The sequence below is a fragment of the Monomorium pharaonis genome, chromosome 7 (assembly GCF_013373865.1).
Source record: "Monomorium pharaonis isolate MP-MQ-018 chromosome 7, ASM1337386v2, whole genome shotgun sequence".
Taxonomy (NCBI): domain Eukaryota; kingdom Metazoa; phylum Arthropoda; class Insecta; order Hymenoptera; family Formicidae; genus Monomorium; species Monomorium pharaonis.
The window spans coordinates 15,705,566-15,731,149 of record NC_050473.1 but is presented as its reverse complement, the minus strand read 5'-3'; the positions used below and the strand labels follow the sequence as shown (position 1 = coordinate 15,731,149).

The 25,584-nt window shown below is 44.2% G+C and overlaps 1 protein-coding gene and 1 long non-coding RNA gene across 2 annotated transcripts in view; one reads left to right on the top strand and one right to left on the bottom strand.

Annotated features, from left to right (window-relative positions):
- LOC118646539 overlaps positions 1 to 15,386 on the bottom strand; it is an 81,661-nt gene extending 66,275 nt beyond the window's left edge. The window contains exons 1-2 of the mRNA XM_036289634.1: positions 15,380 to 15,386; positions 14,143 to 14,269 (exon numbers count right to left, since the gene is read on the bottom strand). Coding sequence (XP_036145527.1) covers positions 14,143 to 14,269; positions 15,380 to 15,386 — 134 coding nt within the window. The remainder of the gene's footprint in view (positions 1 to 14,142; positions 14,270 to 15,379) is intronic.
- A 2,064-nt stretch (positions 15,387 to 17,450) lies between these two features.
- Positions 17,451 to 21,582, top strand: LOC118646733. The gene is made up of 2 exons (XR_004964185.1): positions 17,451 to 21,091; positions 21,476 to 21,582. It is a non-coding gene; the product is annotated as an uncharacterized LOC118646733 (long non-coding RNA).
- The last annotated feature ends 4,002 nt before the right edge of the window (positions 21,583 to 25,584 follow it).

The following is a 25,584-nucleotide window of genomic DNA, read 5'->3' as shown; positions in this document are numbered from 1 at the left end:
TGTTTATATAAATTTCATTAAATGAAAAAGCGTTCGATACGTTTATAAACATGCGATCGTATATCTTTGGCATTTATAAACACGTTGTAATCCCATTTAATTGTATGTGAGACAGCGAAGAATTAAATATGCAATAAAACGCAGCATTTATTACGCGCCCTATCGAAATACTATTTTAATTACAGCAACACGTGTCGAACTCGGCGAGGGTTTAAAACGCTCGACCGAAAAGTCGAGTTATATCCGATTTTGAAGCGCGCGATCTGTGTCAATGCCACGATTTATCGTTGCGAGTCTTTTGGGAATTGAACGAATATTGAAATTGCGGGAAACGCACAGAACTTTTGCATAATGAGCTGGCGGCACACGCCGACACACGGACATGCACGCACACCGAGCTCGGCGCCGGCGCGTACATGAATATTTTCATTTGATTGCGTTAATTAAACTCGCGCTGCCAGGCGATGACCTTTGAAGTTCAGCAGCACGCGGCACGCATACACCAATTACCGATATTATTAATTTGCGATGTGCCTCCCATTTTAGGCAATCATTGAATCCAGATGATGAGTAGGAATATGTCTCAATCTTAAGTAAATAAATCTTTTTTTTTTTAAATTATTGATTTTGAATTTAAAAATATGGATATGCAATATATATACATATATAAATTACAGGAAACCGCTGTATATATTAAATTCTACTTTTACATATGCATACAATTCTAACAATAAATACATTATCTAATCGGCTCGTGCGTTTCGCGGTTTAATTGTATCAGTGCAATAGAACTCGACATATATCTCACCGCAAGTGATTGCAAAACGTTCGCGATGATGCAGTATCTTCCGCATACATCGTCCTTAAAATTGTTCGCGGTTTTGTGGTTATACTCTAATCGGCGATGTTGCAAGAAATTAGACAAATTTAACGGGGAATTCCTCAGTGTTTCTTCGATAAGGCTAACCGCGAGATGACGGAAATTATTGTGAGTGCACTTAGAAGCTGAGATACAGCTGCAGAAATGTGTTCTTTATGATTTGACTTTGCGTACACACGTACACGTGTACCGGCATATGTAAAATGTTTCTAACATAAATAAAATTATGATTTAAACTTATAAACAAGTCTGATGAGACAAATTCTTCTCGTTCTTGTTTTAAATTACTACTAATTATAACATTTCCGGAATATCTTTATCGAATATCATGACATTTTTAGCCATATGTTTTTTTATATGTTAATATTAATAAACAATAATTTTTAAATATAAAAATAAGTAACAAAAGAGAATAAAAAAGAGAAAAACGCGCGAAAGAGAGAGAGAGAGAGAGAGAGAGAGAGAGAGAGAGAGAGAGAGTGTGTGTGTGTGTGTATGTATGTGTATACTATTAGCTTAAAAAAATTTGTGTATACTATCATATACGCAAATTTCACTTTGAATTGAAACAATACAAGCAAATCGATCGTAAGTATCTAAAAAAAAACTATAAACAAAAAAGCTAAAGAAAATTGTAATAAATATAAAAGTTAAAGTATCGAAACTTTATTAATTGATGAATAATACGATCTAACAATATAGTTTTGATTTTTCTGATTTATTTATTTATTTTTATATCTCTAAATTATATAAATTATTATATATTAACAAAAGAGAAATTATACAGTTAAAGATGACAGCAATCAATGATTGAAATATTCCGGGGCACTAATTGTTTTAATAAAAGAATTGCGCGAGCCGTAACATTGGTATTCTGACTCACATTGATATTGCCTGTATTCATATTGATTTTAAACCAACGAGCTGTAAATTTTGTTATTTTATTTATAAAATAACAAAAATGTTTATTTTTTTATATTTTACATCACATCTATCCAAACTCTCGGAGCGATAAAAAGGCTTATAATAAATTAATGAAATAGTATAAATAACTTTTTCAAATAATATAGTATGTAATTTTTAGAGGGAAAAGGAAGAAATGTATATACATGCGTGTCTGTGTGTAATGTGATTTGTAATTTCATGTAATTTTGGACAATACATTCTTGCCCGGTGTTAACGATATTCGCCGAGCTTTCGAGACCTCGCACCGTCATATCCCGTTTTGCAATGAAACCTACCAACCGTCGCCGTTAGGGGTGAAGTACTTACAGTACAATGAGTATGCAAATAGGCCGGCATTCGGCTACATTTGTTTCAACGAGCTTAGGAACGCCGTCTCGCGAAGGAGCAGCTCCTCCTTCGCGGAGGCCATAAAAGTCTGCCCTTCGTGTTTCCAAATCTTTACAAAGCGCGAAGAGAGTTACTTTTCCGCGCATTTTTATTGCTCGTTACTTTGCCCGTGTCGCTTATTCGACATTGTTTCCGCCACCGCGACTTCTCTTCACGAGTGACGCTACTTTTTTCTGCTTCTATCTCGAATATATCGATCGCGAAAGTTTCAAACCTCCCCATGTCTCATCGCGAATTGCACAGTCCGATTAGATCAAGGCGTTTTCTTCCAAGTCTCTCTCTCTCTCTACATTTGGAAGGTAGCAAGGTTCCTCCGCAAGGCTGAAACTTTCTAAACTTCATTCGCACGCATCCTACTTCATTTTGCGCGCGCGCGCGCGCGCACGTCCCGAGAGATTAGGCTCGACAATTCAGATTTCTGACGAAAGTTTTCGTCTCGCGTCGCGTAAAGCCAACGACAACGACGACGCGTCTTAACGCGTCACAGTCGAGTGGCAGTCCGAAACTTGGCGGATTTCTGACAACGGTCGTCGTTTGGGAACGCTTGGGAACAGCGTTACTCCCAACACTCGCCGAAACATGATACAACAATAACGGCCGCGAGACTCCTAAAGCCTCCTCCCGTTGCACGTAGACTCGTTTGGATCTCGGCCCAATCGCTCGATCCGCGCTTCGGATCTGCAGCCGGCTCGATTCTCTCGAACGGTCCTCTCGAACGATCCTCGAGTATCGCGCTCCAGTTGGGGAATGCTATGTAATCAGAGCTCTTCGTCTACGTACGAGGCACGCTAATGACGCGGGCGATTAAGCTCGCGCGATGACAATCCACTCCTCCCTCTCGCTTCGAAAAACGGGCGTCATTTTTTTTTTCTCGTTATTTGGCGAGAGCGCGCGCGAAGCGCATAATGGAATTCATCGCTCGAGGTAATTCTACTTATTTTCTCTACGGATTGCATTTCTGCGAGAGGTGGAATTGCGTTTTGTGAGGCGCGGTATCGCCAATAGCTGTGTATAATTACGCTTACTCGTTACATGCTTATTAAGTTATATGTTTATTAAGTTAAATTACCTTTCTTCATTTCTCGCAGATAGCTTTTTGCATCATTTGTATGTTTTGCACGAGACGTATCTCTACCGCGGTCTCGATTACAATTATAGATTTGTTGTATGTCCAACACTTTTCCATCGTGCGTATTGCAGATCTTATTTGCGCGGAATATTACTTGGGGAGGGAGAAGAGCGAGGAAGGGTTTAACGTTTCTGCAACTTTGAAAAATGTGTGCGTCTCAAGTGCACTTCGCTTCGCGGAATAAGTGATTTCCCGGGGCGCACCCCGTAATCTTACATGGGGAATGCGAAAGTGCCAGCGCGCGTATCACATTTAACGCGTGACGGCTCTGGATGTATCTCAAGGCGAAGCGTTGAAACTCCTACCGAAAACCGGGACGTAACCGCAAGTTTCGCGAGCAAGAACGGATGCGAACTTTGAGAGCCCGGTAGGCCCCACCGGATTCGTAATCGCGTAATCCAGAGATTTCATTAAACCAAATATCCGGAGCTTTCTGTCGTCGGGGCTTAAGCGCGCTTCCTAACCGAGAAAAAGTTACGCGATTCGGTACATTGGAAATCTGCTTTTATCCCCGCCGCAAATTGACTTTAGCAAAATTAATTAAGAACCGCGAGAGCACGCCGGAGTTGAGTAACGCTAAGATCGTCCCGTAATGGAGAGATGCGAACTTTAATCCCGTTCGATCAACCCTCGCTGTCAAGCAAGTACGCTAATCGAGCAAGCTGTTTCCACCCCTTTCTGCCGTGTATGTAAAATTGATTTCTCTCGTGACACGCGAGAAATGGTTTTTTTTTTTTTTGCTTTCAATTATGGACATCGAAGTTATAATTGCGTTGTCGGTACGCACGTCGCGCGGTTGTAAAGATGCTTCACCGCTATTGGCGTAGCAACGTATTGTGTCTTATCCCAGGCGCGGCTCCGATGCGACGAACATAACGAAACACGGAACTTCGCCTGTCAAAATCGCGCCGGTGACACGGCGAGTCGCGCCAGTGTGCGAAAGTGTCAATGCGTGATACGCGTATTTTATCGGCCGCTAACGAATCCAGTGGAGGACGTTAAGGAGTCGCGTCGTGTGGGAAAGCGACGTCCATTCTTTCGACGACAATACGGCCATTTGATAAAAGTCACTCGATCCCCCTTTCGCCGGGAACAAATATTGGAAGGAGAGGAGCTCGCGCGTGATAAGCGTGGAACTCTGAATTCGAAGCTGTTTGTAGATTATGGACGCGGGATGCGTGCGTGCGTGTGCGTATGTACTTGCGTGTACTTGCGCGTAGCCGCACGGTGTCGGTGTCCACACTTACTACGCCGCTTTACGAGGCAGATGTTGATAACGGGCGACAGTGACGGAGACAGGGACAGTGACAGCTGCCCCGTATTGTTCGACACGTTGATTATAGGTCAAAGGCCTCTTACGAAGGATCAAAGAATTATATCAAGTGTGGCCGAAATCTTTTTTCTTTTTGCGAACTGACAGTTTTTCAACAAAAGTTTCCTTTACGCTATACAAATCGGACATGTCGCATCTCCTCGGAATCCTCACACAAGTCTTGGAATTTGTGATCTGCACGGTGTGAAATCTACCGCTGCATTCGCAATATCGCGCAGATTCTTCTCCTGATATCAAAATTAACTTTATTCAATCGTTTGATCTATTTATATAGATAGATAAATGTGTACGTGTACGTTTTCTATGACACGATATACTTAAGTATTCTCCAATAACCAAAGGATATGAGATTTCCATTTATCGCCGAGTCAATGGCGAATTATTCAGTCGAAGCGAATACAATCTTATTTGATATCCGAAGAAAGTAACAACTAGTATCGAGAAATAGTATCAAATTCCTTTTTTTAAAGAAATATTCTGTATGGCATGAGAACGTGGGGAACTTTCAAAATTACGGTAGAGTTTGACACGACTAATGAATCGACTAAATGCCACTTAATAGCACTTAATAGACCTATTCGTGTTCGATATTCATCTTGTTCTTGTCAGATAATCTGTATTAAGATGCACTTGCGCGATTCATTGTCGTTTTTAGCGCGATACTCTCTTAGCAAGTTAAAAATACGTTGGACTTGACACACAAATGTTTGCACTCCTTTTTTCTACGAAATGCATTGAAAACCTACATACCAATGACATTATTCCAATTCGTTTTAGAATAAATCATAAGTATTAAGTTTGATCAAAAGAGTGTGGTGTATAACAACGATGAATTAAAATAAAGTTATAAAAATATAAGTAGAACCTGAATATCATTCGATGTAATTTCGAATTGTAACCCGAGCGAAATACTTCGCGAAAGGAGAAACGCCAATAATTCTCAAGCAGTAGGTAAAAGTTCAAGAAGAAGATTAATAATTCATTGTGTGTACTTTTAGTAACACTCGAGTTACAGTTCAAATATAATAATCTTATCGTAGCAAGTCAGCCTTTTCTTCGATTAGCGAAGTAATTATATTTAAAACTTTTTTATTACGATCTGCTTGGTGAAAAATGGACTTGCGCTATTTATATTTCGTTTTTGTCGGATCGTTAACTAAATATTTGCGTGGATATCATGAAGAACGACTCTTATTTACAGTTCATTTTGCGAAACGAAGAAAAATGAGATAACGGGCATAATTTCTCGAAAATCCACGAATACGGAGGACACCGGTTGGAACATCAGTAATCTTTCAGTGAATGCATTACGCGAGCGATATTCTTCGGTTTTACATCTTGACCGGCGTCGCATTTGCACCGCAAATCCCGAGGTTCACGAACCTTAAATTGATTTTTTGAAAAATTTATGCGCAAATGAAGTAGATCGAATCATCAGCGATTCAAGAACCGCTTCGCTGAAAATAAAAGTTGGAAAATACCTATCCCCTATTAGTCGAATAATAAATCCGATGCATCGAATGGAGGAATGATGTTCGCGACAGAAAATAGATGTAAATATAAACGCGACGTGACGACATCACGACATCGGGAAGGCCTCCCGACGGAGGTGCGCGCGATAAAATCATGCTGTTACGAAAGACTCGTATACGCATCGCGGTGACGTGACGGTGACGTTCATTACGCACAATTTCTGATTTCGCATAGAAATTACGGAGTTTCTTACACACTCGAGGTTTGCTTCCAAGAATCGTCGTCGTGCGCCTTGTGACGTAAACTGTATAAAATAAAATATAAATTAGCAAGGGATACGGGATGTGTGTAGGATCGTGCAAGCAGCAGAGCCGTTACCCTGCGACAGGAGCTTGCAGCGTCGATTAGGCGGGATACACGGGATAATGCGTACACGTGTGAGGAAAACAGAAATAAATAAAATGCAACGAAAGGCAAAAAGCATAAATTGTATTTCGTAACAATGATATGAGCGAACGAAAGCGAAACACACTGGTAGCACACACCGCATAAACCGCGCATTGACAATCGCGATGAATAATGGAGGGGTCAATTAAATCTCAATTAAACACCACCGGATAATACGAATCGCGGCTCTTTTCAACGTCACCCCACCAGAGGGCTAGGTTTTTTAAACACCGCCCGGCGCGTTTATTCGCTTCGAAAATCAGCATGCCTAGCGCAACCCGCGCGTTTATACGATCATTTTGTACACCTCGTAAAGAATGGCGTATTAAAATTAGGTTGATGGGCTTCGAAAATATGATTTCCACTCTGCGCCCATCGATAATCTCGCCATTCGACCGAATCAAATTCTATCCCGACACTTGGCGATACCGATACCACGTATTATATTCTGTATCAAATTATCCGCTAATTTAATAGCACGTTGTCGTCCTAATTTAAAGCCGCGTCCATCATTAATCACGAACGGCCGCGACTCGAAACTAAATCAGAGTGGCGCGAAGTATGCCCGCGATGTCACGGGAGACGCATTTACGAATGCGTTGCACCCTACAATCGCTACGGAAGCACGCAACGTCCGACGACCCTCTTCCGAACTCGGGCGAAGAGGGAGAAGAAACACCAGAACACAGGAAAGAAATTCTATCCGACGATTTATTTCTCTCTCTCTCTCTCTCTTTTCTCGCAACTTTTTTCTTATCTCTTCACGTCGACTCTGTCTCTCTCCAACACGGGAGGTTTGCTTCTAAAACTCGTAACGTTTGGTATCGCCAAGTTTCGATGATTGCCTTTGAAATATCCGAGGTACAATACAGGTACACAAGCGGTCGATCATTTGATCGCTACGCGGATTCAGCGGAACATCACCGAGACACTGCGAGACACAGTAAAAGATACACCGGAGATGTCACGTTAACTTTACCTTATCTGCGATGCGACCACATTATCCCCGAGTTAAACACACGTGTCACACTAAGTCACGAACGGCGCGCCGTAGGAGCAACAGTGAATCACAGACTGAATAGAAAGGAACGCGGACACAAATGTTCATCCGAAGATGTCGAGCGAAGTGTGGCGGGTGAAGCGACGCCCGGACACTAACCGATCGCCACCACTGTAGCCCACCTACAGTTCATGACAGCCCGGTCGGCCGATCATTTTTGCGAAATAGATGCGCGAGGTAGAGATGCGAAGAGTTAACCCGTGCGGGATCACATTGTCTTCCGCGAAAGTTTCCTCGTCGTCATCGCGAGTCACGTTTGCGGTTTTATCACGTAGCCACGATCAAGCGGCACCACCGGTCCCCGATCACTGTCCGTCCGTTGACCTGCACTAGCGGCCGCCAACGACTCGGCTTGTCCGCGCGATCCTCCCGTTCACCACGACCTCGTGCACCACGTTCGCGGGCCCGTAGCTCCACGACGTTTGGTCCTTCGTGTCCTTAGGGCGTACGTATATATCCGCGAGCGGGTGTGCGCGCTCCTCGGACGTACGTACGCACGTGCATGTAAGCCGGACGTCTCCGTGTGTACGTGGGGTGATCGTGGTTAGGCGAGCCGTCGTTTCCCCCGGTCGTAAGTGTGTGTCGCGCGTGTGTTACGTGTGCGCGCGCGCGACAGCAGTCTCATGTGAGTGTTGTTGCGTGTGTAACGTGTTGGTCGGTGTATGCGGTGTACGTGTACGTGTCGTGTACGTGTATGTGTGTATGTGTGGGTGGGCTAGCGGTGCGCGCGCGCGCGTCTGTACCGGTGGGTATATTACAAGGTGTACGCGTCTTAAGTGATTTCGGCCTCGCTGGTCAGCCCCGGCAGCTCCGTATGATGAGGCCGCCGCTTTGCTACTGACAGACCTAAAGACCACCCTAACCCTGCAGTCGGGGACGAGGGGTTCCCCACCCCCGTCGTGAGCGTCGACGAGAGAGAGACCACCCTCCCCCGCCAGGGACCAGGGCGAATAAGCAACCCTTAGCACCCGATGCCACCTCCACGGCGGCGGCGCAAACGCACTCCTGCCTCCGAGGGTAGTCTTATCCCCACCGACTCTTTCGTAGGAGCGAGACCACCACCCCCACCCACCCCCCAGTCGATCCCGGTCCTGCCACCACCACCGCCCCCTCCTGCACCCCCTCGCGACGCACGCTACCGACGCCGACGCCGCCACCGCCACCGCCACCGCCACCGCCGCCGCCGCCGCCGCCGCCGCCGCCGCCGCCGTATCTACCCCTCCAGCGCGGCGATCCGACGGCGAGGAATCCCTTCCAGAGACGAGAAAACCCCTTCTTCTCGTCTCCTACGGCTTCTACGGAGGAGAGTCGTCTTAAGATAAAAACACGGACGATCGGGTTTTGCAGTTAACCCACTCACCCTCGACTCACATCCCCTCTACATGCGCGTCCTTCCCGTCTCCTCGTCATCCTACCCCTGATCCGCCGATGTATCCCCCTACTCCGTGCCAGCCGGACTCTTACAAGCAAGCGGCCTCGAGTCACCCCAACCCTTTTCCTCCGCGTCACCCCATCCTCCGCGCCACGCCGCTCCGCGGATCTCTACGCGACTCGACGAAACTTTCGATTCTTTCGGGGGCAACCTTCACAACCCCCACCGCCCCCATTTTTTCCTCTCTTCGCCGACCGATACATTGCGTGTCGACCCGTTCGACGTTATCATACCGTTCACCCTCGGAGTACACATATTCCCCACCCTTTGCATGGCGTTCCCACTGCGAGAGACAACAACAGGACCGACCTCGTGGTTTTTTACAGGACGGAGGGGGAAAGGTGGCCGTATATATTGTTTCATTTTTTTGAACGGTTTCAGGCGCATCGATCTTCGACGACCAACACGTCCTGGTCACGCGCCGATGTGACGCGCCGACAAGATCACTTTCGCCGCGTTTCTTTCCGGGATAAACTCTACGGTCTCGTGCATATACTGTCATCGATACTCGGCATTTTCCGTCGACGGATAGAATTCTCATATGGGAGATTGTGGCGACAGTGACACGTTCACTCTAAATCCAAATGTGTAAAAAATGCCTCATTCGTGTATGTGATTTAGTTTTCCGTGTAAAAATAACACTATACTGCATAAAAGATAAATTTACGTATTTAAACTTGCAGTTTAACACATTTTGTTGGGTTTTTTTTTATATGGATATCACACACGTGATTGAGACATTTTTTGCACATTTTGATTTACAGTGTTCGGGACAAGAATAAAGATTCGTTATATCTTCTCAGGACGGATGATACGTGATATAATGTCCGATTTCCTCTTTTAGTTCATTTTTTTTATATTTTTTATATTTTTATAAAAGATTAATGTCATACCTATCAAGGATATTATTGGGACGACTCCGTTCTGAGAAGACACGAACGAATCTTTAGAGTCATTTGTGCGAGAATGACAGAAAAAATGAGACACGTGATAATGTGTTAATTGAGAAAAAAGATACAGAAAATTTTACGAAAAATGACATATATTACGACGCGATAAAAAATATAAAAATTAAACAGATACGACGATGAAGGCACAAAGATAATATCAAGAACATGAAATATTGACGATTATTGTCAGTTTACGAATAATTTCTCTGTGATTTCTCTTTAACTTTTTTTTTGCAAAATTATTTCCCTTGAAAAAGAATCTAATTATAATATCATATAAATCTTTGTAAGTTAAATACGAAATCTGTAAACGCACAAAGTTCATACAATATGAAGATAGAAAGTATTTTCTATAAATAATACATTGGCAAATTCGCATTGTAGATTCTCAAAGCGGATCACACTGTGTTGCATTATGAACAAAATTTCGCATAGAATATTATGTATTATTCTTTTTGCAGTTAACAACAAGTACAGTGAATGCAATTTTGAAAATGTAATCTAAATAAAAATTTTAAAGATATGATTTAAAAGGAAAACAAAATTATATTAAATTATATAATCTTCAATATTATCATGTTAAAATGTAATTTCAAAAAAATAAAGAGTTTTTAATTTTTGCACTTTTATTAATAATAAAGCTTTGGTAAAAAATTTTTAAGTTTTTTGCAATAAAAAATAATGTTAATAATTCATGCAAATGGCAATTTATTTAAAAAGATATACTAAATTGTATTCAAAAAAATACATACCAAAAACTAAACAGCACAAAGTAATTAAATTAATTTGAAATTGTATTGACACAAAGATGAAGACAGACAAAACAATATCTGAATAAAACTAAATTTCTGTCGAAACAAATGATCACAGATATTGTGTCCAAAAATTGAGAATTACAGTTCGAGAATACATTTTTGAATATACACAAGAATAAGCCTTGATTTACGATGCTCCATCACAAAAGTTTTTTTGCGCTTAGCCCTTTGACCACGAGATTGTATCAATTTAAATGCCTGAGAGAATGAGAGTATATATCGTGTATATTTACTCGAAGTTTTAAAAAACTAATATCAATTTCAACTTGACGCGAAGTTGCTGTAGCTTTTAGGTGACGCGCCCATAATTAAAAGAAATTAAAAATCAAGGTATTGTCGAAAAACAAATAAACACATGCTTCAGTTTCGAAATCTGTAGTAAATTACAGATAAACTGTATTTCGTTCAAACTTACAATATACGAATACCGAATATAATGATGCGCTCGAATGTCAAATTTTTAAAACAGTCTACTAGGCTCTTTTTGTCAACCAAGTCTTTTTTTAATAAAGATGCAGAGAGAGAGAGTGTGTGTGTGTGTGTGTGTGTGTGTGTGTGTGTGTGTGTGTGTGTGTGTGTGTGTGTGTGTAAGTGTATATGTGTGTTATGTGTTTATGTGCATATATGGGGTCGCGGATGTATCGAAACAAATTTTTATGCGGGTCAAGCTTTTCTGCGCTTTTCGAAGCCGCCACCCCCACCCCTGGCTGTACACTACCCCACTACCGATCGACATTCATTTATACTTTTACCACCACCCTACCGCCCCCACCGTGGGGATTGTTTATGACACGATTCGTTTGATTATTAGCTGTTTATACGCGACCATCGATCGAACCGCTAACTGCACGCGGCATTCCGACAGCAAAACAGTTTCGCCGCGCGCTTTACTGAAACCCTTTCGTTCCAAAACCGGATCCTTTTTTTTTTGCAAACGTGTACCTGAACCGACGAAACTGGTTCTACTGGACTTTCCGTTGGGTTTAGTTATTCCTCGTGATCTTAGTTCAACACGGACGACTACTCGAATGACATCTCAACAGTGTTCCATGGATACGTCATCATTCGTTGCTACAATTAATTTTAAGTGTACGGCAAAAATAAGATTTTCGAAGCGCTTGTAACCGAAGATACAGTGTTTGCGTGCAAATTTTTATTTTGCTATAATTAGCAAAGAAACAGAAAGTGATGAAACATTAAAACATTAAAACGTTAAATGACACAAAATTTTTTCTCTTAATTTTTCTAAATTTTATTCCATCGATTATATCTCCTTCTTTTTGCCATTGTAAAATCGAGGAATTTGCGCACACAATTATAACAACAATTAATGCGATAACGTGATTCTCGACTAGTTACAAAAATACTTGACGTAATGAAAAACGATGCTAATTTTTGAAGCGTTGATTGAATTTAGCAGTATTTTCTAAGCATTATTAATTAAAGCGATTGATATTCCCACCCTAAATGATTGGTTATTTATACATTTCAACTTACGTCGCGTTTGAGAATAGCCCCGGTGAGGTTTATGTTATTGATTTAAAAACGAATCCGCGCTGTGCGTCTGTCCCGACCTGTCGCGGGTTAAACGGCTGCCGTCGGAACAATGTTTGACATCTCCGCTTTTCCGGCTGACAGGAGCCGACCGTACCTACTGTCACGAAGATGCTTCCGATAAGTTTTGTTGAATTATCGCGCGCTTCAAACTCTCTTTTATTTATCGACGCCCCTGCGTTTCTACACTGCGATTCCACGAGTATTTCGAAAGTCCAATTGATTACGTTTATCACACGACAGAATTGTTTAAACCTGGTTTTTTTTTCATGCGTATTCTGATTATTACTCATTTGTTACTTTATTCCCTATAATTTTATGTATCGGCTCGATTTCCCACTTACTTAGTGAACACTTATGTTTAATAAATTTTTACCAACACGACTTTTATGTAAAAATTTAATTGTTTAATATTGATTGTGTCGCATATACTCATCATTACAATTTCTCATCATTATCGTTTCTCATTATTATAATTTGAAGAATATTTAGATACGTTAGTACGTTATGATGCAACACATTTTTTTCCACACGTATTCTTCTTTTTTCAGTTGTCGTAAAGCGATGTCACTAAAGCAACCGAGAACTTCAGTTGCGATTTAACATTCCGAACGCGATTAGACTATTGAGGTATTTAACGTCTAAATATCTCAGCGCGTCTGTTTCAATAAAGAGTCGCGCGCAATTATTTATTTTCAGCGATTATTTATCGTCAGCGCGATTACATCGCGCGATGTTTCTTATTTATCAATCGATTGTTCTCGTTTTATTAGTCAGGAGCACCACGATCGAAAAAAAATACGGATTTCTCTTTCTCGTACGATTGTCTTGTTGTCACTCGGCTATTGTCATCGTCACCGTTTCTTTTTTCCTTTTTTTTTCACGCGATTCGTTTTTTTTCGCTTTACGATCGTTTTCGTTTCTCAATCGCGAGCACAGTTAGCACCAGCACATCACCACCCGTCATCACCGTCAACATCACCACACGAAACGTCAAGAGCACGCGCTTCCTTCGCACGGAGCGTGACTAGCCTAAGGGGAAAAGGAGCGCGTAGTCGGACACACCGGGAGGAAAAGTAAGCGAGTGTATCACTGGCGAGGGGAAACGCTAAGCGCCGTGTTCCTTCTCGAGCGGCCGACGTGTCCCTCCACCGATATACAGAAAGTAGGTGCTGCCGGAAACGAAAAAAAAAAGAAAAAAAGAAATGTTTCGCTTCGAAAGAAAGTTCCCGCTCGTCTTCGCTTTGTCAAGAAGTGAAAGAAGTCAACGCGCGTATCTACTTGCCATCACTTATCACGGGAATCCTTATACCTTTCTTATCATGTTCTCGTGTCGTGTCTCGTGTCAAAATAATAATTGTAAAAAAAAAAAACCCAGAAGAAGAGTCGTTTATCGTCGCAAGGATCTCGATAAGCTTCGTCACTTTCTTCTTTTCAGTTTGTGTTAAGATACTTTCGACGTAACGGACGCTCCTTAGCTTCCGCGGAGATAAGACAGACGGCGGATAGCGATCGACAGCCCCCGGGGGTACGTCGTATGAAATTGTCCCCGCGTGTGCGACTCTCGAGAGGGAAGAGAATGGTCGCCGTCGTGAAAGTCGAACGCGTGCGAGGCGGGAAGAGAAAAATGAAAGGCGCGAACGCGCGGGGAAGGAAGGGTCGGTCGCTCCCTTCGCTCGCTCGTCTCGGCACTCTCCTGTCGATCACAGCACTCACCTGTTTGTCGCGCCGATGTCCGAAGGAGGCAAGCTCGCTGGACGAGGACGATGTAAGATGTTCACAACATCGGCGCACTCGGCGAAGCCGGCAGGTTGATCTCTTCGGCGAGCCTCTTCGTTCCTCTCTCCTCACTGCAAGCTCCCGCGCGAGCTTCCAACATCACAGTATCTACAACGTAGTAGTTGTCGCGAGTCGTCGTTAAAAAGGTCCTTTTCCCCGGCACCTTTGCGCTAACCCCTTTTTTTTCCTCTTTTCCGCCGCGAAACTTTCTTTTTTCGTTTTTTTTTTAAATATATACTTTACGAAAAAAAGAAGAAGAACCGAAACGTTGGCTTTTCCTTTTTCTAAATATTATACAATCGTTAAACAAATATCGTTCCTTTTCTCGTCCTTCACGTCGGCTCGCGCGCGCGGCCCCGGTGCCTCTTTTTACGTGGGGGCTCCCGGCCTGACGAACGTGGCCGATCAGCGCGCGGGTAGAGAGAGCTTGGGCTGCGTGGCGGAGCGCGAACTTTCGGGCTTGCGGGCGCACTGGCGCACACGGCACACTCGCACCGCGTAGGCGGAGAGAGGAGAAGCTCCGCGGCGGATGCTGTAAGCCGAAGGGAGAGAACTACGCGCGCCGGCCAGCGGCGGAGCAAGCCGGTGGCCCCTCTTGGCCAGCCTTGCCCCGTACGGTGGCGCCTCTACCGCGCGCAATCGCAACCTTCGTCGCTGCTTCTCCTAGGCGGGCGGCACGAGGGACGGAGAGATCGGCGGCAGGCGGTGGGAAACGAACGAACGAGAGAAAGAAGATCCGCCGGCCGAAGAGAAGGACCGGCGAAGCGAGCGAGCGAACGGACGGAACGACGGACCGACGGACGAACGAACGAACGAACGGACGGACGGACGGACGGACGGGCGGAGGGTTGCCGGCGAAGGGTTGACGCGCGCGGGGGTTGCTGCTGCTGCTGCTGCTGCTGCTGCTGCTGGTGTGCGAGATACGGCCGCTCGCGCGCGCGGAGGCGCCGGGCGGAGGGAGACGGAGAAAAGTGCCGCGGGAGCAGGACCGCCCCTTGGCGCTGAACACTATCTTTCTCTCTCCTCTCTCTCCTTCTCTCTCCCAACCGCCCGGAGCGTTAAAATTGAAGATTTATGCGAGACGCCGTTTACGTCGATTAACGCTACCGCCGTACCGGCTGCCCGTAACTTATTTAAGGTCCGGCTCGCGCCACCGTTAAACTGTGCGATTCACCTGACATGCGATTCGGCGTAGCGGTAGCGATAAATCGAACCGAGATCGAGACGCTTCGATACACGATGAGAGAGGCACTTCAGTCCGTTCCGCGCGACTCCCTACCGTCCGTCCGTACGCGGAGAAATGCGAATCCGAGATTCGGGCTCCGATTGAAGGAGCGAGCAGGCACAGAGTCGGACATCTGGCCACGACGAGACACGAGAAAGGGTACGTTCGACGAGGCAGAGGGCGACTTTCGATCGATGTGACCGAACGCGCGCGTCTTACCCCCGGGTGACGACGGCCACCGTCGGCGCTACCCTGAACGAGTCCCGAGGTGGAAGACGATAGCAACGGGTGTGAATCGGCGGAGGTGCGACGAGGAGAAGATGCCGATCGTGTAAGCTCGCGACGGAATCGCCGCGAGGTGGACGGCTGTTGGCGGGCGAGGGTCGGCAGGGTTGAGGGTCCGCGTACTAGCGAGCGAGCGAGAAAGAGGGATGAATAGAGACAGGGCGCACCATCTCTCTTTTCCCGCGTCCCAAGCGCGACGAGGACGCGCCGACGACGGAACGAGACGAGCGCCACCGAACTCGTTCGAGACGCGCTCGCCGGACAGCGATCGTAGGGGAGAAAGACGGAGCTCGCGGAGGCTGCGGAGAAGAGAGAAAAGCTCTGCGCGCCACGTACGGAGGGAGAAAGGGGGTAGCACGGACGCAGACGGAAGCGGAGGAAACGACGGAGGGAGAGCACGAGAGAAAGAGAGAGAGAGAGAGAGAGAGACGGAGACGGAAAGGGGAAGTGAGAAAGGGAGAGGGAGAAGCTTCTCTCCCTTCTCCCTTTCCCCCTCCCCCGTTCCACCGTTGCTGCAAGCTGACCACCGACCATCTACGAAGGTACATACGAAGGAAGAGAGAGACGGACGCGCCCGGCGAGGAGCACAGGTGCGAGAGAGCGACCTATATCGCGTTTTATCACACCGACGACGTACGGACTCGCCGCGTACGTGTGAGCGTACCACGCGGACACCACGAGGTGTAGCATCGGTATTTCCGAGGCGATGGTGTGCGTACGGTATATGTACGTACGTACGTAACGGTGAGACGCTCACCTTCGACCCGCAGATTTGGAGAAAGTTGGAAACCTAAAATCTGAAAGAAATAAAAACTATCATCTCCTCAAAGCTTCTCCCTCGTCGTCGTGCGAAAAATCGAACGCCCGAGCTTTGAGTATTCCTCTTCGAACGAAAGAGTGAGACGTGTGTCTCGCGCGCTCGATCGCGTGGGATCGCTCGAGGAACGTCCGATGTTACGCCGATCCTACCTTTTTTCTTCTTTCTCTCTCTCTCTCTCTTTCTCTTTCTCGCTCGCTCGTCCGGCTGCAACGCGAGTTACAGCTCGTATCGCGAGGCTCTCGTGTAATTAAGCGTGAATAAACAAGCGAGCGGACCTATAATTTAGTCGGTCAGGACGAAAGCGGGCGAACGAGCGAGCGAGACGGGACGCGCGCTCGGTGAGCGTGCTCGGTCATGCGCGATCGCCGGCAAAAGAGAGGCTCCGCTACCCTTTCGATACGCGAAACGAGGACACGGCGCAACCCCGTCGCCGCCGCCGCCGCCGCCACCGCCGGCCGTCGCCGTTGCTTGTATCGCGCGCCGGCCTGCGCCTGTGGTGGTGAGAAGCGCCGGCGGCGGGGTTGTGTGGTAGTACCTCGAAGAAAAATCGCCGCGAGTCTGTAGACGTCTGTACGTGCGTACTAAGGGGTTGAGGTACGACGTGTGGTAGTGAAAGGGTTGCTGGACAGTGGCGAGCTCCTTGCTTAGGCGGTCGCCGGCGGAACTAACGAGGAAAGGGGTTGGAATCTGCCACCTTTGCTCTAATGATCGCGCACTACACTATCTAGTCCTCTCCTGTCTGCAGCAGCATCGAACTCGACAGATGTATCGTCCGATGACTCGAATACTATTTACTTAATTAATTTTTTTTAATTACTTACTTTATTAATTATTTAATTACTTTGGTTTCGAAAAAAAATTCATACGGTAGCTTTTTACTTTTGTTAGAAGAAGGTCGACCGTGATATCAAATAATTAATGCTATTCCACGTTAAAATATGATTATTCAAATATAATTATTCAGCTAGCATAAATAATGAAAAGTTTGGAATAATATCTCTAATTAAGAGCCAAAAGCTTTTTCTTGTATCTCCTCGCATGTTGCGATGCACATATCAAATATCAAAAATTAACGTCAAAAATGAAAGGCTCGTGAAAGCGCGAGAGGAGCTTTAACGGCCTTCTGACAATATGTTTTACTTTATTTCTGTTTGCTGCATACCCTGAATTGCAATCGTTTAAGCTAAAGTTATTAATTACAAACGACATAGTCTTCTCAAAGGCTCGGTGTACTGATAAAAGCGATTCTCCAAAGTAGCAGATGGGTAATACTTTTATCGTATATCACGATATGGCCATACGCGAATAAACGGGCCAAACTAGGAAAGGGTGTTTGCCTGGTTCAGACCTGCGTCTCAGTGTTATACTACCACTTTTTACACACTCTCCCCTCCTGCTCGTCCTCCGTTCCCTTCCCCCGTTTTTAACTCTAGCCCCGAAAAAAGCCCACTTACCCAATCGTACCCCAATCTACCGCTGGCTCAGCGGCGGCGTGCAAAACTCTCGATCAACCGCCAGTATTTTTATCTCCGCAGTTTTTAAGGTCACTTGTTGCTTCTTACTATGCTAGTGCCGCGGGAAGAAAACTCGCCCTCTTTACGAAGACCACGTCCACTTTTTCCCGCGGCGCCAACGTTAATAACTGCGGCATCCGTGTGCGGAAAGTTGATATCGCGTAACAATTATATCTTACGACTCTCTGGTGTGAAATTAAATTAGTACAAAGTAAAAGCGATTATTCGCATAAGAGCGAATTTTATTAATACACAGTAAGATCTATTATTGGTTATAGATATTTCATAAGCTTATTTTGCTACAATTCATTATTTTAGCGATTGCGTTGAAAAACCAATTGCAGAAATACCAATGGATTTATCGATAAATTCTTGAATCAATTTAAAATCGATGATGGCTCTTTACCTTCTTATTCGAACCTGCAACCGTGCTCACCTCTGATGCCACAAAATTATTTGTCGGATTGTATAACGCTTCACCTATCAATTAGAACAACGAATCCCTACCGCAAAAAGTCGGAATGCGTTAGCAGGCTTTTCCGCATTCAGTATTTAGCGCGTATTAACGAGGAAATCGAGCTGGGCAGCGCACGCTCGTTAGTATTACCTGCTGTAATAATCGCATCTGTATTTGAGAAAAGAAGAGAATAAGTAGAAAACGGACCGGTTATAAGTGCAGCGCGTTCACTTTTAATTGACGAAACTTCCTTCCGCGACGCACTCTGAGAAAACTCGCTATTTTCTCTCTTTCTCTTCCTCTTTCTCTTTCATATTTTTTTCAATATAATCATAATGTTTGCATTCCGGTTGCACGCGATTACTCGAGCTTCCTTGGCGCGGCGATGCGTACCCCTCACCCAGTTTCACCCCTTCGCGTCTCCGTTGCAGCTGCGCACGATATCCGATCAGTGTGGCCGGTATTTTTATTCGTAGATTTTAAGGTCACTTGTTGCTTGTTTAGTTATGTCGGGGTACACACGCGCCGTCAACACACTGGCGCATGGATCGGCTGGAGCGCGCGCACGCGAGAGAGAGAGAGAGAGAGAGAGAGAGAGAGAGAGAGAGAGAACGCATAAATGTGTGTGCTCAGCGGGGGCGTTCGCTCTGGTGTATCGTAATGCACGTGGACAAAGCAATCCGCCGACATGTGTTGAGGATGCTACATGCAAGCGCAGGATTGTGTACGTGGCATCGGACCGATAGGTGGACGCCCTGTCGATTTCATTTCCCCCATCGGATGGCGAGGGGGTGCGCCGAGGGGGGGAGGTTGAGCGTTCCACTATTTTTTTTCTGGCTTTTTGCCCCTTTTTTCCGGGGCGTCCGGATTTCGCGTTGCGGTTTTTTTGCGCAGCTTTCGCTACTCGCGCGTGGTGCTCCTACTCTTGCACCCCCTCTCTCTCTCTCTCGATTTCCCTCACTCTCTCTCTCTCTCTCTACCGCTCGCTACGTCTATCGAAATGTCCCAGTCTCTCTTACCGCTTCTTTTCACACTAGTTTTCTCTCTCGTTCCCTCGCCGCCTAACTCTCGTCCCTCTCACTCTATTTTTTCTGGCTTTTGCTTTTGTTTTTTGTCAACCACCGTTTGCCGCGTTGCGCGTTCGTTTTGTTTAGTGAGTTATGTCACGGCCACCAAATCGATCTTCGATGTCCGAATACGTACGGCCGGAATTACGCTTGTAAAGCAATAAGAATTACTATACTGAATCTTAGAAGTTCGGAATAATCTCTTGTAAAACGCATGATCGTTTCAATCGAGGTTTGATCTTTACATAGGACTAGGTGCAAGATATAAATGGCATGTTAATTAAAAAAAATGTATGTCATTTGCAGATGGTTTGAAAATAGGATTTTATTTCGTAAAATTTTATACATTTTGTCTTGTAAATTTCGAGATAAACATTCCATAACGAATTACTCGATATTGACTTACTTTCTAAGTAGATTAGTGTATGCGACTATATACTAAAGCAGTAACGCAATGACAAGAACCGTGTGCACGCATGTATACAAAATCGAATACGTATACGGGAGTGTGGTGGTTGATTTGCGAGCGTCGGGCTTCCATAGATCGAGCAGATCAATGGCATCGACTCCCTAGAGTCAGTCTTTTCTCCCATCCTACTCCATCAAGTTGTAATGTGCATGTGCGTGATCCGCTAGAACTGAGCGACTGACATATTCGATTCCGATTATCGAATGCGTGTTGTCGTAAACAGGTGCAATTAGGAAACCTTAAACACGGCTTACCGTTTAACAGTCATTCACGCTGTCGATTCAATGATAAATGATCTCCGAATCTCAATATCTATTTTTCTCTTTGTCAAGTAAAAAAAAAAAAATAAATTTTCCTCTAAGTTAATTTGCGATATCCCGACTCGTTATGTAACGTGGTCCCTCATTTTTATTCCGGCACAAAACCGGCAAAAGAAATCTCAAAAGCAGCGGTACCGACTTTTCCCTGAAAATACATCGAGTGCGCTCGAGGAATTCAGCGGACTGCCGAAAGAGAACGTGGTCGATAAAACTCGGAATATTCCATCGCTGCTATTCAAGCATCCGATATGAATATGAAAAGTGCTTCATATTCTTGGACAATAGTGCTACCATTCTCGCGCTAACTAGATAATTAACGTTCGTGATTTGCATCGCGCCGAACGAACTTCTTACAAACTCCTAGCGCTTCCGAACTATCGTTCGACTCTGCGGAAAAGTCTAAACTCGATGCAGGACGGACGGACGGACGGACGGACGGACGGATTGGTGAACCCGCTGCTGCCGGTGACAGCCACGGTATTAACATTCCTGCCCGGCCAGCAACTTCATACTCAATGATATACCACAGCGAGGAAACGCGTGTACGCGCGTACACAAGCGTGGCGCGCGGTGAAACGTATGTACGTACGATGGATTCGTGGTCGCGCCGTCGACGAGGAGGATATTGGGGTGCTTTCGTACTCGTTTCACCATAATAATTCGCCGGCATACAAGTATAGCCGCACCGTACGTTTGCACGGAGGTCGTCGGCTACGTCGGCACTGAAAGGTACCTCGGTTCAACTTCGCGTTTCCCTCCGCCCCGACCGCTACCCTCTTTTTCTCATCCTCCGTACCCTCCCCCCCCTCCTTCCCCCCCTGCGCTACCGTCCCTCTCTACTTGCCCCGCTCTTCTGCTTCTCGCTTTCCCTCGGCCCTGGACTGCAGTCAAACAGAGTCACTCCGCTCCTCCACCTTTGACCATTCGAATTAAACCTTTTAACTGTCGCATTGTTTTTGATGGCTCATTTTCTCCCGCAAAATTGTTATTTAAACTCGTTCCGGGGTTACAGGCGACCGGCTACTTCCGCTCGTTTCGCCTTGCTCGATCACTTTCACTCGTAATGTAACGCTTTTACTCGTTTTAATAATTTTTCCCTCTTTTTCTTTACAGATCTCTTATTTGTCGATATGTTCCGGCAGTTCAAGGAAAAGAATCGAGCGATATGGAAATTGAAAGTCTTAGGATAACAATGCGATGTGATATGAGGGAAGGAAACGGTAAGTTTGATTAAGTTCTCAAACGCAGACAGTAACGTGAATTATCAGTTTGGACTATGTCCCTGAACACCTCGAAACTCATAGCTATAAGCGATACTAGAATAGCGTCTGGGATACATTGGTTTTCGATATAGTTTCAATCTAGTATGCAATTAAGTATGCACGAGGTACTGACATTCGCATCGTGATGTATATAAAGGTTTAATGTGCAAAAAGTAGCGTACGAGAATACCGTCGATTGCCATCGCATAGATTCACATTGAAACTTACCACCGCCGTCTTCATCGTGGTACCATCATCGTCGGCGAATCCATGGGAATTCCGGCAATGAGTTACGCTTTGTCCCCGCGGACCTGTACTTGCGGCCTAAACCGAAGCGAATTGCGGCTGGGTATGAAAGCTTTCAGAATAGGCCCGGGTTTGCTATATTAGCCCGTAGTTAGATTTTAGTTTAATGATTTCCGCCGGACAATGTCCACGGTAATGGCGTCCGAATCCCGTCCGCCTCTCGTTCTACCCGAGCACATTCTCCGAATGGTTCCGCGGCGTGAACCCGCAACACGTTCCTCCGCGCACGCACTCAGGCACGCGCGCGTACATGTGTGCCTCTGTGTTCACCAGAATGCATCCGTAAGTGGCGGCACTTATTGACGTTCGCGCGTCCGCGATCTTAACAATGCAGATTGAAGGTACGCTTCCTAGCGCGGGGACAACGGACAAATCCGGTAACTATGACGACCGATTGTCGCTCCTGGGAAACTTGCTCACGTTACGTTCGTTCAGGAACGCTCGTAACAGCGAGCGTCTACGTCGCGGAAGCATTAGGCTCCACTCCTTCGTACCTGAATAACGTACGACGAAAATTGTCAGAGCGATGCACTGACGCTGTGAAACGTTCAAAACCCTTTGTCATGTCTTCTTTTTTCCGCAAACCTGCATCACAATTTGTAAATTAAATAAAGGTGTCGAGTTTTTTTTGAAAAATCTCGAGGAAAGTCCGTACGACGTAACGTCGGAAATAAGAGATAGAAACTTATTTTTATTACAATTAATATTTATAATATATTTTTACACGATATTCAATCTGTTTAATTTGCCGTTGAAAGATACCTCATTGAACACTTACAATCTCGTACGAAAGTAACCGTTAGAACTGTTAAAGGACAGGCGGTTTAACGCTTCAAAAGGATATCCGGCTTTTTAAAAGGGCATCTAGCTTTTGCCAACGTCTTCGTTATGGTGAGTGAGCACTCGTGCACATGGGGTCCCATTTCCTTGTGAAGCCCCCTACAGGTGCACCCCATGCCAAGAATACGACACGCATCGTGCTTACCTTCTCGTGCGGCACGTCTTTAACGCATGGTAGATTCTCTCAACCGACCGTCTTGCATGCACGATCCCGCAAGTCAGTTATTTCTTATCTTACTAAGTGACCAAACCGTCTGCCACGTGTAACAGTTTTACTAGTTATCTTAGTTCGCATCTACGGGTAATACGTCGAGATAATTCTACATTTAATAAGAAACAGTCTTATTCTCAGGTGTGATTATAACGCATTTTCTTATAAATGTCGATGTAAAAGAGGAACGGATAAACACGGAAGCGGCTTTTCTTGTACAAAAAAAAATCAGGATCGGGGAAACACCGCGTTTATGTTCACTTCATTAAGCAGATAAAATTTGCATTGTATTTTAAATACAATAAACAGGTAACACTGCGGCAAACTGATATATCCGCGTGGCGATTGGTTTAAAGTGGTTTAAAGGGAGGTCGATGGTATCGAATTCTCTTTTTGATGCACAGCCAAGAATATTTTTCCTCATAATACCCAAGCGCAATGCACAGATAACAGATTAATATTCAAACAAATAAATATTTATTTTGCAATCAGGCAGCAACAGGTAGCAACGTAATTAAAGCGTGCAGTTTAAACATTATTTTAACAACGTTTCCGGGCACTGACAGGTATGCGATAATTATTGATGGCAATTAGAGGTGTGCGGTAATGTGGGATTATGCGGATTTATAATTTAATCGATATCATAAAGTGATATTTAGTTTTTCTGTTTTATACAACGAGATCAGCGGCCACAGAAAATTTAACTAAAGCATCAGGCTTTTATTGGAAATTATAAATCGCGCACGGCCTGTTGCACATTCTGTTTAATTACTCGTATAACGTTAAGTTTGGCTCGTATAGAGAGGATAGTAGCTCAATTTGCTGTTTCAATCGAATCATCGGGACTAACTATCTTCATTCTCGGATATCTTTACACGATTATGGGCTCTGCTAAGTAATTGTGCGAGGAAGTCTAACGGCGACATGATAATTGAAGGGCGTGACGAGTCAACGTATGCAGAGTATTTCAAAAGAGTCGCACCCAACTGTAGATTATTTAGTAAAGACTTAGCTAGATGTTTGCATTGTTTATCATTCTTTTGAAATATTATTTTATTTGCCTACTAAAGTTCGATTTTTTAAAATGAAAGTTTTAACACAATTCTTAAATTAAAAAGTTTTTATTTTTTTTTTTAAGTTAAACATTTAAAGTTTACAATATTTTTTCTATTTTTGTTTCTTTGTACTTCGAGGATTTAATTTTACAATTATTCAAAACTAAAAAACGGATTCAATACACTTTGAGACTATTTGTTTCTATGCTATTAAATAGCTATTCCAGAGAAATTAATTTAATCATGTTTTATATCACACGAAAGATTCAAATCACTAAGTTTTTGTCTAAATTCAGAAATAATAAAGAACAAGGCCAAAATCTTTTCTTTATAATATATATAGCATATATATTGTAGATTCAAAAAGGTCTGCATTACATCTTTGCTCTTTTCATTTTTGTTTAAAATCCCAGAGAGATTTGCTGCTTTGACGCAATTCGCGCGCACCTTTTTAATTCATATCGCAGAGGCCTTTATCCCTTCGGTATAATCATTTCGAAGGCTCTCGGCCTTCGTAAAAATATGAAATAACGGCGAACGCGCGCGTATTGCATATATTCTGTGCACGTGTCTTTTATGTTCTCATTACCGGCCGAAATAAATGACTCTATGGCACAAAAGTAGATATAACCGTTTGGCGAGCGAATCTTTTTCGTACAATTGTGTAGTTTTAACAATGAAGGAAAAAGGGCAGGGTTTATAGACTTGTCGATTCAACGGATAGATGTAAAGATTGTATAATACGTATGTATATAGAAAAGCGTATATAGAAATGCATTCATTAATGTCGAAATGTTTCGTCGTATACCAATTTCAGCTACAGGTACAAGTAATCGAGTTTTACACGCGTATTCAGTACTAGATAACCGTAAGGGACAAAGATTCCAATCAAGATACGACTACTTGCTTCGAAACAACAGTATCTTAGCAAGGCGTTATCATCAGGGGACTATCTTTATCTGCTATAACCTTCGAGACTCGCTACATTCACGGCCTAAGGGACATTCGAGGAACAACAAATCTAGTATTTAGACAAGAATTATCGCTGTGCGGTTAAAGAACATTCGATAACGATAATTTGAAAACTTTTAATGTATAATTACGGTCTTTTAATTTATTAAAAAGAAATTTAGCGATCGAAGCTCCTAGGTCATACGTTTTTACTTTCGACAAATATTTTAAGCTGCTGAAATATTAATCCAAAATAATTTTAATATTAAAAGTGATATATGCAGTATTTACAACACGAATATGTTATTACTAAAAGGCCGCGTCGCATCATGTTTCATCAATTGATGCAAAACCGAAAATAATTACAATCGACGAGGATTAATTTAGATTACGCTAATGCGTATCGTTTATTACTTGGAAATCAAAAATACAAACGAATACCATTGATAGAGTGCTTTTTAATTAAGCCGTCTTGTAAATTGCTCTCTGTCGAGTTGGCACAGTGGATCACTTCACGCTAATTTTTCGCTGTTAATTACAAGTATTTGTTTGATTATCGACACCGTGGCGAGTCAATAATAAAATCACGAACCGCGT